This window comes from Lygodium microphyllum, chromosome 18 (genome assembly GCF_053477565.2).
Source record: "Lygodium microphyllum isolate KBCC chromosome 18, Lygodium_microphyllum_v1.1.10, whole genome shotgun sequence".
Lineage (NCBI taxonomy): Eukaryota > Viridiplantae > Streptophyta > Polypodiopsida > Schizaeales > Lygodiaceae > Lygodium > Lygodium microphyllum.
Genome location: NC_141152.1, coordinates 28,874,193 through 28,890,163, shown reverse-complemented (window position 1 = coordinate 28,890,163; position 15,971 = coordinate 28,874,193). Strand labels below are relative to the sequence as shown.

At 44.5% G+C, this 15,971-nt stretch overlaps 1 protein-coding gene across 8 annotated transcripts in view; it reads right to left on the bottom strand.

The window, feature by feature from the left end:
* The window catches only part of LOC148020707 (uncharacterized), a 74,664-nt gene extending 64,380 nt beyond the window's left edge, over positions 1–10,284 (bottom strand). For 3 of the 8 annotated variants that reach the window (XM_087698513.1, XM_087698506.1, XM_087698515.1), the window contains exons 1-3: positions 10,110–10,284; positions 9,907–10,028; positions 9,490–9,650 (exon numbers count right to left, since the gene is read on the bottom strand). Coding sequence is in view for 7 of the 8 variants with exons in the window: in XM_087698506.1 (XP_087554632.1) it covers positions 9,490–9,522 (33 nt within the window). In the remaining variant the exon portion in view is untranslated. Of the gene's footprint in view, positions 1–9,489; positions 9,751–9,778; positions 9,857–9,906; positions 10,029–10,109 lie in introns of all 8 variants that reach the window. The other 5 variants (XM_087698509.1, XM_087698507.1, XM_087698508.1 and 2 more) reach the window with 5 other exon arrangements.
* Between the last annotated feature and the right edge of the window lie 5,687 nt (positions 10,285–15,971).

Genomic DNA, 15,971 nt, shown 5'->3' with positions numbered 1-15,971 from the left:
CCTTGAACATCACTTAAATGGCCACACAATTTGTGTAGATGCCTATCCACCTTCTATCAAGTATTATCACCTTCCATGGGTGCCAAGAACGTGGGTGTTGCACATAGTACTAGGCCAAACGTCAGCCTTCCCACCATGATCCACCAACATGACACTTGCTCATCTTTCCATCTTTCCCCTAAAACTTATTAGTTTTAAAATTACCTCACAACATGAAAGGCAACGTGATCACGTTAGAAGTAGCAAGCGATGGTAGCATCAGTCTCCTCCTTTTGTGGGTCCCATGAAGCTTCAAAGTTTCCATGTTGTCAAAACAAGGTGCAGTAGAAGTAGATGATGGGGCAACAATCTCGAACATGCTCTAGGCATGAGAGGATGAGGGTGTAGCTATAGCCCATCTCGATGCGGATGCATCCAATGCTAGCTGTGGAATATGTGTGGCAAGATCAGTGGTGGCCACATGTTGCCTTGATCGAGCCAAGGCATCTAGGTCTACCACACCCATCTCAAACTGGTGCCTATTTTGAGGCATCAATCGTGTGCAAGAGCACACCTCTTTTCCTTCCTCCCCGAAAAATGAGCATGCACCTTATCAGGGGCACTCCTGCACCCATACGGACATAGCTTGTATGTTCAGAAACTTGATGATTTTGGACCTTGGTGACTCGCACACACATGTCCGCGTGAGAGAGAGAGAGAGAGAGTATATTAACGTCTCTAAAAGGCCAATGTGGCCTATGAGACCAAAGCAGTACATACAATGATGGTGTGTTTCTCATCTGGAACGAGGAAAGATGAAAAACATGCGTGAGAGAGAGAGAGAGAGAAGACATGGCACCGCTTTTGCACGCAGGTCCTGGTTGCCGTCGTCACCCGTCCGCCCTGCGTGCTGGGGTCCTTGCCGTCGCCATCAGTCCTGGGCGCCGTCGCCTGTCAACTGCCTATTAGCTCACCACAGACATCGCCTGTCAGCCCTGCGATTCGAGGTCCCTGCTGTCGCCATCAAACCTGAGCCTCGTGGTCCCTGCACGCCGTGGTCCCTGCAGCTGCCCTTCAGTCCTGCGAATCGTGCTCGTAAACCTGCATCATTAGGGTTGCGCCCTCCCCTCTGCGTCACCTACACTATCTCTGGACAGGCCACGACTGAGGCAGACCGCCCCTCCCTGCCACGGGCCGTCTGACCTGCGGGTCCTGGTCGCAGACATCGCCTGTCAGCCCTGCGATTCGAGGTCCCTGCTGTCGCCATCAAACCTGAGCCTCGTAGTCCCTGCACGCCGTGGTCCCTGCAGCTGCCCTTCAGTCCTGCGAATCGTGCTCGTAAACCTGCATCATTAGGGTTGCACCCTGCCCTCTGCGTCACCTACACTATCTCTGGACAGGCCACGACTGAGGCAGACAGACGTGCACCTCTGCCTCACGAGAGAGAGAGAGAGAGAGAGAGAGAGAGAGAGAGAGCTCGCCCTCTGTGTGAAGACAGCAGTATGGCTGGCCTGGATTTGGATTTTCTTGACCGGACGGTGGCAGCCCTTGGCCCTGATTCCGATGCAGAGGAGCCGGAAGATATGGTGCCATACACGGAGGAGTTGCCGTTGAGTTCTGAACAGCCGCCTGCCGGCAAACGCTCCAAGCATACGCCTGATGAGCCAATGAGTCCTCCGGAACGCTCCTATGCGCAAGTGGCCTCTGATCCTGTGGATTCACAGGAAATCGACTGGGAGCATTTGCTGGACTTCGCCAATACTCTGCTCGGCGATTATGTCCAGCATAATACCGAATCTTTTTCTGTTGCGGGAACGGATGATGTGCTGGAAGCCACGGTGGACCCCAAATCAGTCTTGCAATCCTTCTCAGTGTTCTATGACCGTGCAGTTATACTTTTCTTCACTGGCAGGATCCCAGTGCTTTCGCATATTCGCCAGTGGCTGCACCATATATTGCAAGGGGAGTCTGTTGAGGAGATCTTCCTTGGACCTCGCGGGTTTTATGAGGTCCTGCTAAAATCGGAAACGCATCGCGCTGAGCTCCTGTCCAAGTTGCCGCTATTCTTTGATCGCCGCTTGGTTCATGTTGTGCCATGGCGCCCCATGGCCGACTTCCAGCGTCTGCTTCAACGCGAATGCCCGGTGTGGGTAGAGGTGGAAAACTGTCCGGCGGTCTATTGGCCCATATTGAAGGATGCGATGGCAGTTGTGGGAACAGTGCTGGTTCCCCCAAGCCTCAGGGCGATGAACCGCAACCGTTTATGCATGCTATGGGACACGGCCAGGAAAAGGCCCGCGTGGCTTCGCCTCAATTGTTCGGGCATGCATCCTTTGTATTTTCGCTTAAAATGGGGCAACTTTGCGGGCCATTGCTTTTCATGTGGTAAATTGGAGCATTTCATGGCCGAATGCCCTGAAAAGCAATCGTCTTCGGAGGATGCGCAGGTTGTGCTGCCCAAGGACGACATGGTGCTTGATGCCACGCCCCAGGAAGCCCTTCAGTCTCCTCATGTCATGGATAAAGGCAAACAACAGGTCCTGAGTGTGGATTCCCGTCGCACTGACTGGACTGAAGCACGTCCTAAAAAAGGTAAAAAGTTGGATGCAGGCCTGGCGGATCCTGGGCCTCCCGCTTCCCAGGATTCCGTGCGCACATATACGCGCCGGAAAGAAATGGCCACTTCACAGCAGGCTGCGCGTCCTACGGCCCCGTCGGGCCCCCGCAATCAGTCTCCAAGGAGAGCCTATACCGACGGCCCCAGAGGCCCACCTGCCAAGTTGGCGTTCGATGCCAAAGGAAATGTTATTACACCCTAGGATCGGCGTTATCCCCGCCCCTCTCCCAAGGCAGTGGATTTCCCTTCTACCTCCAAAGCAGGTCGCCAGAATTCTTTTGCAGTATTGGCTGATTTTCTGGATGAGGGTGTCCTGGATGCTCTCGCGGAAAAGGTGAAATCGAGGCAGCAGGTGCCTCGTTCCTGACTTCCTTCTTTGAGGATACATGAAGATAGCCACGTGGAATGTGCGAGGCATTTGCTCTCGCCATAAGCAACATGCCATGTGTACCGTCTTGCACGAGAACCAGTGGGATGTATTGTGTGCAGTTGAGCACAAAAGTCACGGTGAAGCAGGAAAAGTGATGGATTGTCATGGATTCCGTCTGTTTTATGCAGGGACCCATGCTACGCACTATTCGGGTGTGCTGATGATTGTCCATGAGAAATATCAGCCTGTCCTTGTTAAAAATGATGTGCAGGGCCGCTTTCTGGTGATTGAAGTCTTATTTGAAGGAGAGATTTTATGGCTGTTGGGCCTCTATGCTCCGAATGATCCCGCATCCCGACGGGATCTTTGGTCCACTTTGCAGGGCTCCATGTCACTCGGCCGAAGGGGGTTCTTGATGGGAGATTTCAATATGTGTGTTGACTCTTCTCAGTCCACTTCAGGGCATTCGGTAATGGATACGCCGGAAAGCCGGGTGTGGAGTTCCTTTGCTTTGCACGTGCTTAAGCAAGATCTTTGGTCGTGGCTTCACCCTTCTTTTTTAGGGTTTACTTTTCATTCCGCACAATATTCAACTACCTGGTCGCGACTGGACAGAATGTATATCATGCAGGGCGATGATTTTCTTCCCGAGATGCTGGAAATGAAGGTCTTGCGGCAATATGCGTTGTCGGACCATTTCCCCCTCCAGCTTGAGATGCGGACACACTCTATTGCACCTTTTGTGCAATTCATGGATAGGCTCCCTTTACGTTTCAACTCCTCTTATTTGAAGCATTCAATTTTCCAGGGCTATATGCAGCAGCTGATTGAGAGGTTCTTATTGGACTTCGCCTCTGAGGGCTGGCCTTCATTTGCATGGCTGCTCTCTAATGTGCAGCGGGTTGCTCGCCAGTATGGGATCCATCATGCCTCGCTTTGCCGCCGACGTCGACATGCAGCAGAAGACTTACTGGCTTTGGTCCGTTCCTTGCTCCTGGATTCCCCTGATGATGATTTTCTGCTGTCTCTGGAGAGGCGGTTGGCCCATCTTATTCAAGTGTTTCAGTTGAAATCTTATCAACAGGCCAAGCTGCACAACTTGACGGACACAATGCAAGATAGCGCCTGCCAGTCTCATAAGTTCTTTCGCGCCTTGCATGCATCTCCGGCTCGCGAAAATATGACCAGACTCTAGGATTCGGAAGGTCGCATGGTCACGGATCCGCAGACCATTGTCACTATGTGCAGAAACTATTTTATGGAACTTCTTGGTTCCACTTCCTCGCCTTCTAGCCAGGTTATGCATGCCCGCTCGGTCTTCTATCATCTGGTCCGCCAGCAGGTTCCAGTTGATATGCAAGCCGCTTTGGAGACGGATATTTGCGAGGAAGAGGTTATGGACGTTTTGTTGCACCTGCCGAATGATAAAAGTCCTGGCTGGGATGGTCTCACTAATGAATTCTTTCAGACCTCGGCCACACAGTTGGTGAAGCCATTGGTGGCCATGTTTCAGCAGGTGTGAGAAACGGGGGTCATGCCCTCCTCATGGAAAGAAGGCCTTATCAAACTAATTCCAAAGGTCCCTTCGCCGTCAAAGTTGCAACACTGGAGACCAATCTCTTTGATGGGCTCCATGTATAAAATCTACTCCAAAGTACTGGCGAATCGGCTCCACAAGCACCTTCCAGCTATTGTGCATCCTCTCCAATATGGTTTCATTAAGGGCCGCAACATTCTGCATAATATCTTAAATGTGCAAATGGCTATTGACTATGCGCGGCACTCCGGTCAGGAAGTGGTATTGATCCAATTGGACTTGGAAAAGACGTTTGATTATGTGGACTGGTCTTTCATTGCAGACCTCATGTCGGCTATGGGCTTTGGTACCCGAATGTCCCGATTGATCTACACCATTAGTGCTGAGGCTTCCTCCAGAGTTATGCTTAATGGTGGAGTTACAGAGCCATTTGTCCTTGCACGCTCGGTCAGACAGGGTTGTCCTTTGAGCCCTCTCTTCTTTGCCCTGGCGACTCACCCGGTCCTTTCAATGTTATCCTCCATGGCAGCCTCTGCTCAGCTGGCCGGGCTGTCTCTTCCGTTGGGTCAGCACTTCGTTAGCCAATCTTTGGCTGATGACACCTTTATGATTTTGCAGGCAGACAGGGACAACATTCGAAGGGCATTAGATGTTTGGACACTCTTTGGTCAGGCCTCTGGGCTTCGCATCAATGCCCTTAAGTCAGCCATTCTCAGTTGTACGGAGCCTGATTTGCAGTCCTTAGGCTGGCAAGGCCAGGTGGTTTCCCGTGGCTCCATTGTCAGGTATCTTGGATACCCATTGGGGGTGGATGTACGGCCAAAAGCCCTGCTGGAGTGGATTTCACAAAAATTGGCAGCGAAGTTTATGTATTGGAAGTCGCAAGCGTGGCCATTCCATGTCCGCCTCAAAGTGGCCCAGACAATCATGCTTCCAATGCTAACGTATTTCCTGCCTTTGTTGCCATGGATGCCCTACTACTTTGAAGGCCCTCACTCATCCCATCCGTTTCATGCTATGGAAGAAGGATTCACTGCAGGCCGGCATTTCCTGGATTTCATGGTCACACGCATGTACCCCTAAGCGCATGGGTGGAGGAGCTATTTTGGATGCACACACTCATATGTTAGCTCTCCGTTGGTCCCTTTTTCGTGCCATGTGTGTGGATCATCACCCATGGACCATCATAGCCCGTTATTTTCTTGAGGACAGCGGGCTCCGCCATGGCAACACACGGCTTCGGGCCTCCTGGTGGCATGTCCTTAATGCTGACTCTCGTGTTTCCAGTCCCTCTTCCTCTTTGTTACTGCACTTGGTCGGCTCTTGGAAAGTGGTGCTCCAAAAGGCCCGTTGGCACCCAGTAGGGGACCGCTTGCAGACTAACTCCTTTCAGCTGGAATTGTTGGCAGTATCGAGACTCCTTTCATGGGAAGATAAACATCAACTCAGACCAAGATTTAATCGCATGGCCCGTTTAGGTGTGACGTCGGTTGCGGATGCTACCCTTGCCACTCACAATGTCCTCGTATCATTTCGGATTGCTCGGCGACTCTTTAAGATCCCACGTGGATACCGTGATTTATGGGAGCAGCTTTCGTCGAAGCTTCAGGATCGGCAACCATTTCCTGCCTTGACTGTGGATCGCCCTTGGCAGGACTGGGACCTTGCAGGCCGCCTGAGTCTGGAAAAGGCCTCTACCAATCAGGTGTATCATCTTCTTGTTCAAGATCACCAATGGCTGGGAGAGAAAGCTAACACTGTTTGGGGACTGCGGAAATCGCTGTCATGGTGGCGCAAAACGCTGATGGAGGGCTGGCTAAATAAGACACCTTTCAAATGCAAGGTTTTTCTTTGGCGGGTGATGATTGGTGGTCTTCCTCTGGCCTCGGCCCTTGCCAAGCGTCGCATCTCAAATGGCAATTGTTTCTTCTGTACCACACCGGCGGAATCGACCCGACATCGTTTTCTCTCTTGCCCGCTCGCCAAGAATATCTGGTCACTCTTGTCGCACATTTGGCGTGCGGTGGTGGGATCCTCGCTAACTCCTTTCGACTGGGTTTTTGTGCGCCCGAAGTATCCCGCACCGCCACAGTTGCATGAGAAGATCTTATTTCACTTTTTCAGATATTGGGGATGCTGGCACATTTGGACCACGCGCAATGCTTTTCTCTTTGATTCGGCCTCTAATGTACCCCGACATATTGCCAGGCTTAAAGGGCTCTTGCATTGGCAGCTAGATATCATCCGACACTCCGACTTGCTCCCTCGGGAGGATTTGCATCCGTGGCATATGGCAATTGCCTCTGGGTCGTTGCCATGATTGGTGTAACCTTTTCAGTGTATTACTACGGGGCTTCCCCACACATTGGCCTAGGGCCCTCGTGTATCTTGTAATCAGAAAAAAGAGAGAGAGAGAGAGAAAGAGAAAACCTCTTCACATGATGGCTTTGTGTCATCATGTATCTTGTAATCCAGTAATCTTGTATTTTTTTCGTAATTAATACAATTACCTTTTACGAAAAAAAAAAAGAGAAGACATGGCAAGCTGCAGCAGGTGAAGTGGGAGATGGAGGCATCCACACTTGGAATAGAGACAAAGGCGAAGCAAGCAATGAGTGTAGTCTCCCACAAAATGACCATCAAGTCCCTTGCCAAGAACACCATGTCTTTGATAGCATTTCCTAGTTGGGGAGCTTTCCAACATTGGAACATTGTCGGAAAATGCAACTGGAATGTTCCCATGCTGGGAATGTGTATCATGTTTCCCATCTCTCACATTTTGAGATGGCATTTTGATGTTCCAAGGGCCCATTCTTCCTTTCCATGTTGCTCTGATGTTAAGAGTGCTTTTATAAATGGCTTTTTTGATAAGAAAGCATAGGTGGAAAAGCCGCTTGGATTCTTTATTCCAGGCTGTGAGGAAAGGTATTCAGATTGTGAAAAGCTCTTTATGGGCTCAAGCAAGCACCTTGGTCTTGGTTCTAGAAAAAGGATGACTTCTTATTTTTTCACAGTTTCCATTCTTCCCTTATGGTCCAAATCATTACATGTGATCTTCCACAAGGGGTTAGCTATATGCTGTTAAAAATTGATGATCTACTAATTGCAAGCTTAAATTAAGCTACCATTGCACATCTAAAGGCACAATTAAGCTCTACTTCCAAGATCACCAACCTTGGCCTTCTCTCTTATTTCTTGGGCATTGAAGTTGGGCAGTATTTGCAAGATGTCTTTATGCCACAGTAAAAAGTATGCCCTTCAGTAAGTCAATTAGTTCTTTCCTCACGCTGCACTCAAGTGGCCACCCCTATTGTGAAGCTAATTAAGGACTCCGATGCTCCTCCCTTCAACAAGCATAGCTGTTGTTAGGTAGTGGGAAAGCTCCTATGGCTCACTCACACCCACACAGATCTTGCTTATTCAGTTTTTATTCTTAACCAGTACTTTATGCACAAAAGCAGTCTCATTGGATTTCCTCTATATGTACAGCTTGTCATTTAGTCAAGGACTAACCCTACAAGGAGTATAGTCATTCTGACAAGACTGGAGACTTGGATGGGCTCAACTCTGATCGCGTCAAGCCGAAAAAAAGAGACCGTAGTTGTCACAACTAAGATGAGTAGCATGACCAATCCTTCTAGTGGAATGCATACAACATGAGAAAATAACACCAAGGCCAAAATCTAAAGCTGCATACCAAATAGCCCAAGACCTAGAGTAGGCCATGCCAACAGCTTTGGGAGCCTCAAAACATTCAAAAAGACCTTTCAAATGCTGAACCTGACTTTAGATAGGGGGAAAGCAAGCATATTTAGATTGCAAATGTTGCCCTCTTTCACACAAAAGACAAAACACACACCACTCACCTACAAGTGCGCATCTGTATTTGCATGCATGTGCACACATACTTTTGTGGTAAGTATTGTATTAGGACTCAATATACAAAGTGACTGAACACTACAGAAGAGTACACCCTAAAAAGTTCAAAAAACACTCATAAGAAAGATAATATGAGGTCTATCTAATATTTTAGTGGCAAGGCTGTTAGAAAGGGATTGGTGCAGAGATCTGCAAAATGAAGTGTAGCCACCAGATTAAATGGCCTAAGAGGCAGCCCAGTTACAAAGTTCCCAAATAGTCCAGAAGGTCCAAAAGTGGACCCAAGAAAAGAAAGGCATAGAACTTCAAACTGACCCGAAAGGACCAAAGAGCCAAAAGAGTTTGTGAAATCCAAAAGACCAAAAAGGGAGCCTGAGAGAAGTAGACACATGCCAAATAAGCTCCTATGAACAAGGAAAACTGCAGAAAATATGTGGAAAGGTCTCATTAAAGCATCACATCTATGACAAGTAGAAGGAGCAATCCTTTTGGTTGCAAGTATAGGAACCAAAGGATTAATACCAATCAGGCATCTCCAAAGGAATAGGTGCTCCTTAAGTGGCATTTTGCTGGCCAAAATCTAAAACAGCATGCCAAGTAGCTCAAAACCTAGAGTAGCCATCCAAACCCCCCCCCCCCTCCCCCAATACACCCCCAACCACCCAACAACACCCCCACAAAACACCTTTTTGGCACAAGGATAGCCCATGACAGGAAAAAAGATGAACCAGCTGGTTATAGCTATTACAATGGATTTGAGAATACTCCTGCTCATTGATGATTTGGAGGAAAGATAAGACATTGCTAAATTTTGAGATGTGAATTGCATCCGTGAGCTGAAAGAGATGGCATTCATTACATATATCAATGCATGTCCATTGCCGTAAAATATCAGTATGTTGACTATACTGAGGAAGTCATAAAATCATGCTGACTGGTTTTGTGGAGTTAAAATTTCATCTTAAATCCATCATTATGTGCAAAGCACTGATGAATATACAAATTTTAAGGTGAATACTATTGCTAACATGTGCACTATACTACTGGTTTTAAAATCTCATTCCAAAAAAATGTCAAGGGTCCATATGTGAAAGTAAAAACACACACCTGGGGTGTTGCAACTCCAGGAGAAGTGCTCATAATTTACAATCTGATCATGAACTCCACATGTCTTTGAAAGGTGATAGGAGGCTTCTATCGCAACCTTGTAAGCTTAGAAAGCCTGTTCTCATACCATCCTTCCCTCATCAGGAGCTGCCCCTTACCTCCTGCAAAGCATTTTTGATCATTGCATTTCCAGCATCATTACTGGATGCCTGAAATAAGTATGCTTTGATGGCATTAAGGTCTTGTTAGGTAAGCTTTGATCTGCAGAGATTCATCTTATCATATTTACCAGAAGTATAGTTGCTCGGTTCTCCAATACAAACTTGCAAATTCATGTATGTGTGTGAAAATGGCGTTCATTTCCTTCCTGGAAAAAACTAATACGGTGAAATTGCAAATGAAAGGAACTGTTGTCACCTTAACCGTAGTGAATTCACAGAAATTTGATCGATGGATGTAAACAGAAACAAGCTGTGTGGATGTGCAAAAGACCTTCTCTGATCTTCAAAGAGAGACAGAGTAGCATCCTAACTCAGTTTCTGCAGGAGAAATCCTCGCTGAGGTTCAAGGCAAACCTGGAGAAGGAAGAGAAAACTGAAAGAAGGGACTGGGGAGTGCACCTTGTGGGAACACCAGTGGTGGAAAAGATTGTACGCGACGGTGCGGCTTCTTTTGTCAGACAGGAAACAGGCCCGCTTTCTTGGATATGGCGATCTGCGTGCTCCGCGATCGAAGAATCTGGTCTAGCTATGGAGACGAAGAAGCAGCTTGTGACGATGAGTTTCTTGTCTGAGAGGAAAGGGTCCCCAAAAGGAAAACGATTTAAAAAATGCCAAAATACAGGCCCGCTTAATTTAGCAGGGAAAAGGCCAAAAGCTTGTGGCTATGAACGGCCGCTTGCGTGGCAACTTGAATTCGTTGCCGGGTTGCCGGTCAACACACCCCATGTACTCCTCGCAGGAAACCGGCATGCGACCGGCAAATAACGGTCGCTCTTTTCGGGGCCTTTTTTGGGTTTGCCGCGCCGATAAAGCGCATTTTTCAGCCAGTAGGATTCGAGCTCTTGCGGATGCCACGTGTCCAGCGACGCGGGCGCGGCTTTTTGGCACTTTTTTCTTTTTGACCACGTGTCAGAAGGCCAGTGGCTCCAGCCTCTACTGCTTTGAGCAAAATATGTGGTCCAAAGTAGGTATATGTTACCAACAAAAAGAAGATAGGAAAGTGGATCAATACTCCACACATCATCGTTTCGTTTCTTAGGTATAGTTTTTTTAAATCTTATAGAGAAGGCCTGAAATTTGAAACATGCAAGATGCCTTGAGGTTGTCTTCAAGGTTTTAACTCACTCACCCATGTGCACACCCACACACTCAAACCACTTGGGCTACATCCCGTCTGCTTTCCCAAGGGATAGTTACATATCCATAGGAAACCTCTACCTGTCCGGAAAAATGAAGGAACATAGTGACATGTGACAAAACAACACTAAGTATGGGAGTTTCAAGGTTGGTTCGAAACTTGCACTTTTATGCTCAAAAATTGCAATTTCCAAGATTAAAGCAACACATGGCCAATGGAAACTCAACAACATCAACTATATCATGGTGGGGTCCCAAACTAGCTTGCTGTGTCCCAAGCTATGTAGGCGGGTACCCAACCTCAACCGATCAAATCAACCCTCCAACTCAAAAAATTGTAGAGAAAAAATTGAAATGATGGTGTTGACAACTCCTCTTGATGAGCTCCATTCACAACTCCCCAAACTATGTCAATATAGTACCCATAGGGGAACTAGTTGGTATACATGTTGGGAGATGGCCTTTTCCAACTACAAAATATATTGAACGTAAAGATAAATGTATTAAAGAACATTGCATCGAATGGGGTTTAAGCCCACCGTTGATGTAAAACACAATTGGCTTAACCATTAGGCCACGACCATCTTTTTGGTATGCTTTGACGGTTTTGGTGTGTAAGGAAGTAGCACCCAATCTTTTAGATTTTTGAGTTGGGTGCCTCACAATGTGTTACCATAAGCAACTTGAGGGGCCAATTATATCACACCCTTAGAGGCCAGTAATGCCAACAAAAGAAATATGCATGGATCTATTTAGGCGTCGAAGTGGATCAAAGTTCCAATATTAGACTTAGTCAATTTGTTTGGACATCATTGTGAAGTATTTTTTGGTATGCTAAAAAATATTTAACAAGAGATACAAGGACACACGTGACTATACCACAATAAGGAAAAAAAAACAACACACGTGACTATACCACAATAAGGAAAAAAAAACAAGTTTTGTGCTCTAGGACACAAAGGAAATGGAATAAATTAGCCTTTGAAATTCAAATTTTCTTTGTGATAGGTGTGTAAGGCTTATCTTTGGTTTGAAGGGCTTTGACAAGTTTTTGCCATTATATTGTAGTGTAGGGCTTTACCAGTGTCAAGGACTATGAGAGAACATGAGGATGGAAGAAGCAACAAGGACAATGTTGCATGAAGAAAGCAATGCAATTAAGCTATTTTGCAAGTTGTTATTTTTCTATAAGGAGAGATGACAAGACTTGTTTCTAAAATCCATTGAATTTATTGGTTCTCAAAACAAGTTCAAGGCATTCTCACTAATGTTGTAAGGTTGCAATAGAGGGAGGGATGTTTACTTTTTGCATATGCATCCTTAGGAATTTTAAGGGAGAATAACTTCTAATATTGTTATGGGCAATGCATTATGATTACATATGTGATTTTGGGGCATATGAACAAGGACTTGTGCATAAGCCTAAGGCTTATGAAGGCTAAGGTGATATCTATGTTATAAAGCACCTTGGAGAGATGCTAGATTTGACAACATGGACATTGGCATCATCGATGACACCGTAATGTAGATTCAGGCAAAAAAACATTGCCAAAATGTAGCATATTGTAAGGAACATAAAAGCTTAAGGTTCATAGCTTAAAAGAGAGCAAGAAGAGGTTCATGTGGAAGAGTAGAAGGCCAGTCACAAACCAATAAGATTAGAAGACCAATCAAGTGTGGCATAGTAGCCAATTAGGCCTAAAAAGACCTAAAAAAGTAGAAGGTCATAGATGAGAACAAGAAGAGGTTGATGTGGAAGAACAAAAGAAGTTTTTTTCAAGCATTGCAATCATAAGAAGGAGCTAAAGAGTTGCCATGCCCAAGTTAGGCAAAGAGGAAGAAGGTATCAAACATGTGAAGTTCCATATTCAAACCTAAACGAGGAGTTTCCTTCATACCTTGGCCAAAAAGTGGCAAGGGTGAGGTCATCAACTTGAAATGTGTTAAGGATCTTGCTTAGTTAATTGTGAGTTGTTCTTTTGTTCGTATAACATTGGTGCTCATACTATGTGTGGTTGGGGAGATAGTTGTGTTTCAATATTCTAAGATAAACCTTCTTGCACTTGTAATGTGTGTAAATCTACTCTCCACAAAGAAAACCCACACTACCAACTTCAAATGCAATTCTTACACTCATCCCCCAAAAGAGATGCCATTAAAAGGGCACAAAGGAATTGAGAAGAGAGGAAAGTGTGACTCGTGATAAAAAGGAGATGAAAAAGAATCATGTGATACTCAAAGCTCAATCACTACTTTGTGATGGAACCAAACCTTTGGTCCTTGCCTTCATATAGACTTGATGTATCTATTATATGTGGACCAAATAATGGTGATTATATACATGAAAGTACTCTAGCAAAGCAATTCTTGGATTTTGAAAATTTTTGTATAATCATCATTAAAAGTCTTAAATTGCACACATGCTACAATTTTCAAAATAACACTAAAACTTCTAGCACTCCATAGTTTTAAAACACACCTCAAATTCTAATGCACAAAAAAGTCAACTACCACCAAAGGTTCTAGCATTTTGATAGTCTTTGTAATTCCAACATATTCAATGGAATTATAGATATGTTACATAAGTTTGAGGATCACCACAAAATGATGAATCTAATTATACAAATTCACATGCAAAGTATCCTTCTTGGCTCTCGAGTATATAACATAGTGAATCTACAAAGTATCCCAAAACTCATCATTGTCATCATTATTCCCATCCTCATCATCCTCTTTCTCTCATTTTCATTGTCATCATTGTCCCTACGATCATTTGGGACATAATCTTCATCCTCTTCATTTGAGTCCATCACATGCGAACTCTATAAACCAATCACATAGGTTGTACCATGGACTGTAGCTTAAAACATCTAAAAAGAGTGGACAATCATTTGTTTGGAAATCTTGTTCATGACATCATTCTTGCCTTTACAATGTGAATTGTTGAGGAGTTTGATGCCAAGAAAGGCCCTTGATATCCACAATGCATTGCATAATAAATTTGACATGTACAAAGAAGACCCTTTACTTCGAGATGGAGACATATTAGCATCTTAGAATAGGCTTGCAAAGTTACACAAGGAAGCAAACAAATGTGAGCATTTTCTAGGGAATATAAAACAAACTAGAGATAAATTGAGATTCCTTTAATTGGAAAATTTTTGAGATTCCTTTGATTGGAAAAAAAATGATACGATGATGGCTCTATCCACCCTTCTACTTCCGTAGTGAATCTTAAATGGCAATCTAGATATAATCTACAAGAAAAACTTGAACCTTGCTAGATGAACTTTGATAAGGAGAATGGATAAATGATCATACTTTTTTTAGGGCCTACTTTTAATAGCCTATGAAGATAGTCGGTCAGCTTGATTGACATACCATATTATTAACCTTCATTATTTGGCTACGGAATACTCCCTTCGCCCATTGAGTCAAGGGCATTGCCCCTGAACCCCACCAAGGGGGCCATAGGGCCACAGCCCCCCTTGGGACCTCTTAGCCATGGACTCACAATAAGGATCCTTGATGACTTCCACACCCCATGACTCAATGTTGTGTACTTGGAGTTGCTACCAACTTAACTACTCCATCTAGCTTGCAGGCTAGACCCACAAAAGTCACCTCCTACCATTTAGTCACATAGATATCCTTTGATATACAAGTCAACATAGGGCTCAACCACGGCTTGTCCTCATAAATGGGGCCTTGAGCACCATCACTCGTCCTTGCAAAAAATACATTGTAAGTGTCTCGATGACGATATTTGCTCCATTATCCCTCAAATGGAGAGGTAATAGATCAACTCCACTATCCTATTAGTCAAATCGTGTATTTAGGGTAATGAATCTCTATATGTTTGGTGTGCACATGGAACACTCAATTCTTGGTAATGGTGATTCTAATCCTATTGTCACGTCTCCACATAGTTGGCCCATCATCTTGCACTCCCATGTGCCATAGGTTCTCCTCAACTACCATGCTTCAAATGTAGCAAATATAAGCTACCTTGTACTTAGCCTTGATAGAAGACAATGGCACTATTAGTTGCTTCTTACTAATTCAACTAAAAATTACTAAATCTAAAATAAACTATAATAGAAAACTAATTTCTTTGAATCACTATCCTACCCAACTCGGATTACTATTCCTAGCTGAAGAAATTCTAAAACTATATGTGATGCTATAATGAAGAGCTCCCTTGAAATATTTGAGACTCCCTTAAAATAGTTGAGCATTTGAGCACCTACATCCAAATTTTCAACTATTTGCATGACGCTTGTTTTGAGAACTTGCTACTTGCTCAATATACCAATAATAAAAGTGATATTTGGTTTGGTCTTACACAAATATATAAGATTACTAACCAAATTTTGTACCTCCCAATGTTTGCTAATAATGATGTGTCCTCAATGGATAACTTCACATTGACCTCCATATGTGCAACTATCTCCTTGCAATTGATCATGCCAAATGTTTTCAAGTTTTCCCATTTATACATCTATTGAGAGATAAAGATCTTTCTTGGCTCTTGCTAGATTCAATCCCTTAACAATAGTGCATCAAGCCTAAATCTATGATTTCAAACTTAGTATTCAAAGCCTTTATGTCTAATGGATAATATTTCATAGTCACTTGTAATAAGAAGCTCATCCACATATCAAACAATCACTACAAATTGTTTCCCATCCTTATAAATATATAAGTAAACAACTAAGGTATATCTTTTGAAGTTTAAACTTAAAAGAACTCATCTATCTACTAGTACCATACTCTAAGGGCTTATTTTAGCCCATTTAGTGCCTTTTTTAGCTTACAAACATTGTTGTTTGAAGGGGGCTCTCAAATCTAGGTGGGTCAGCTATGTATACCTCCTCCTTGGGGTCATCATTCAAGAATGTTGATGTAACATGCATTTTGTAAACTAACAACTTTTTCTAACTTGCACTACAAGTACTTTGCAAATAGTGGTCATTTCTATAGTTTTTGAAAATTAGATTCTTCAACTTGAAGATATATTTGAGCTACTAATCTACCTTTATAATTTTCTAAGGTCCCATTTGCCTTGTACTTTACCATCTAGACTCACTTTGGTGTTAATAATCTTCCTTTCGGCTAGCCAAT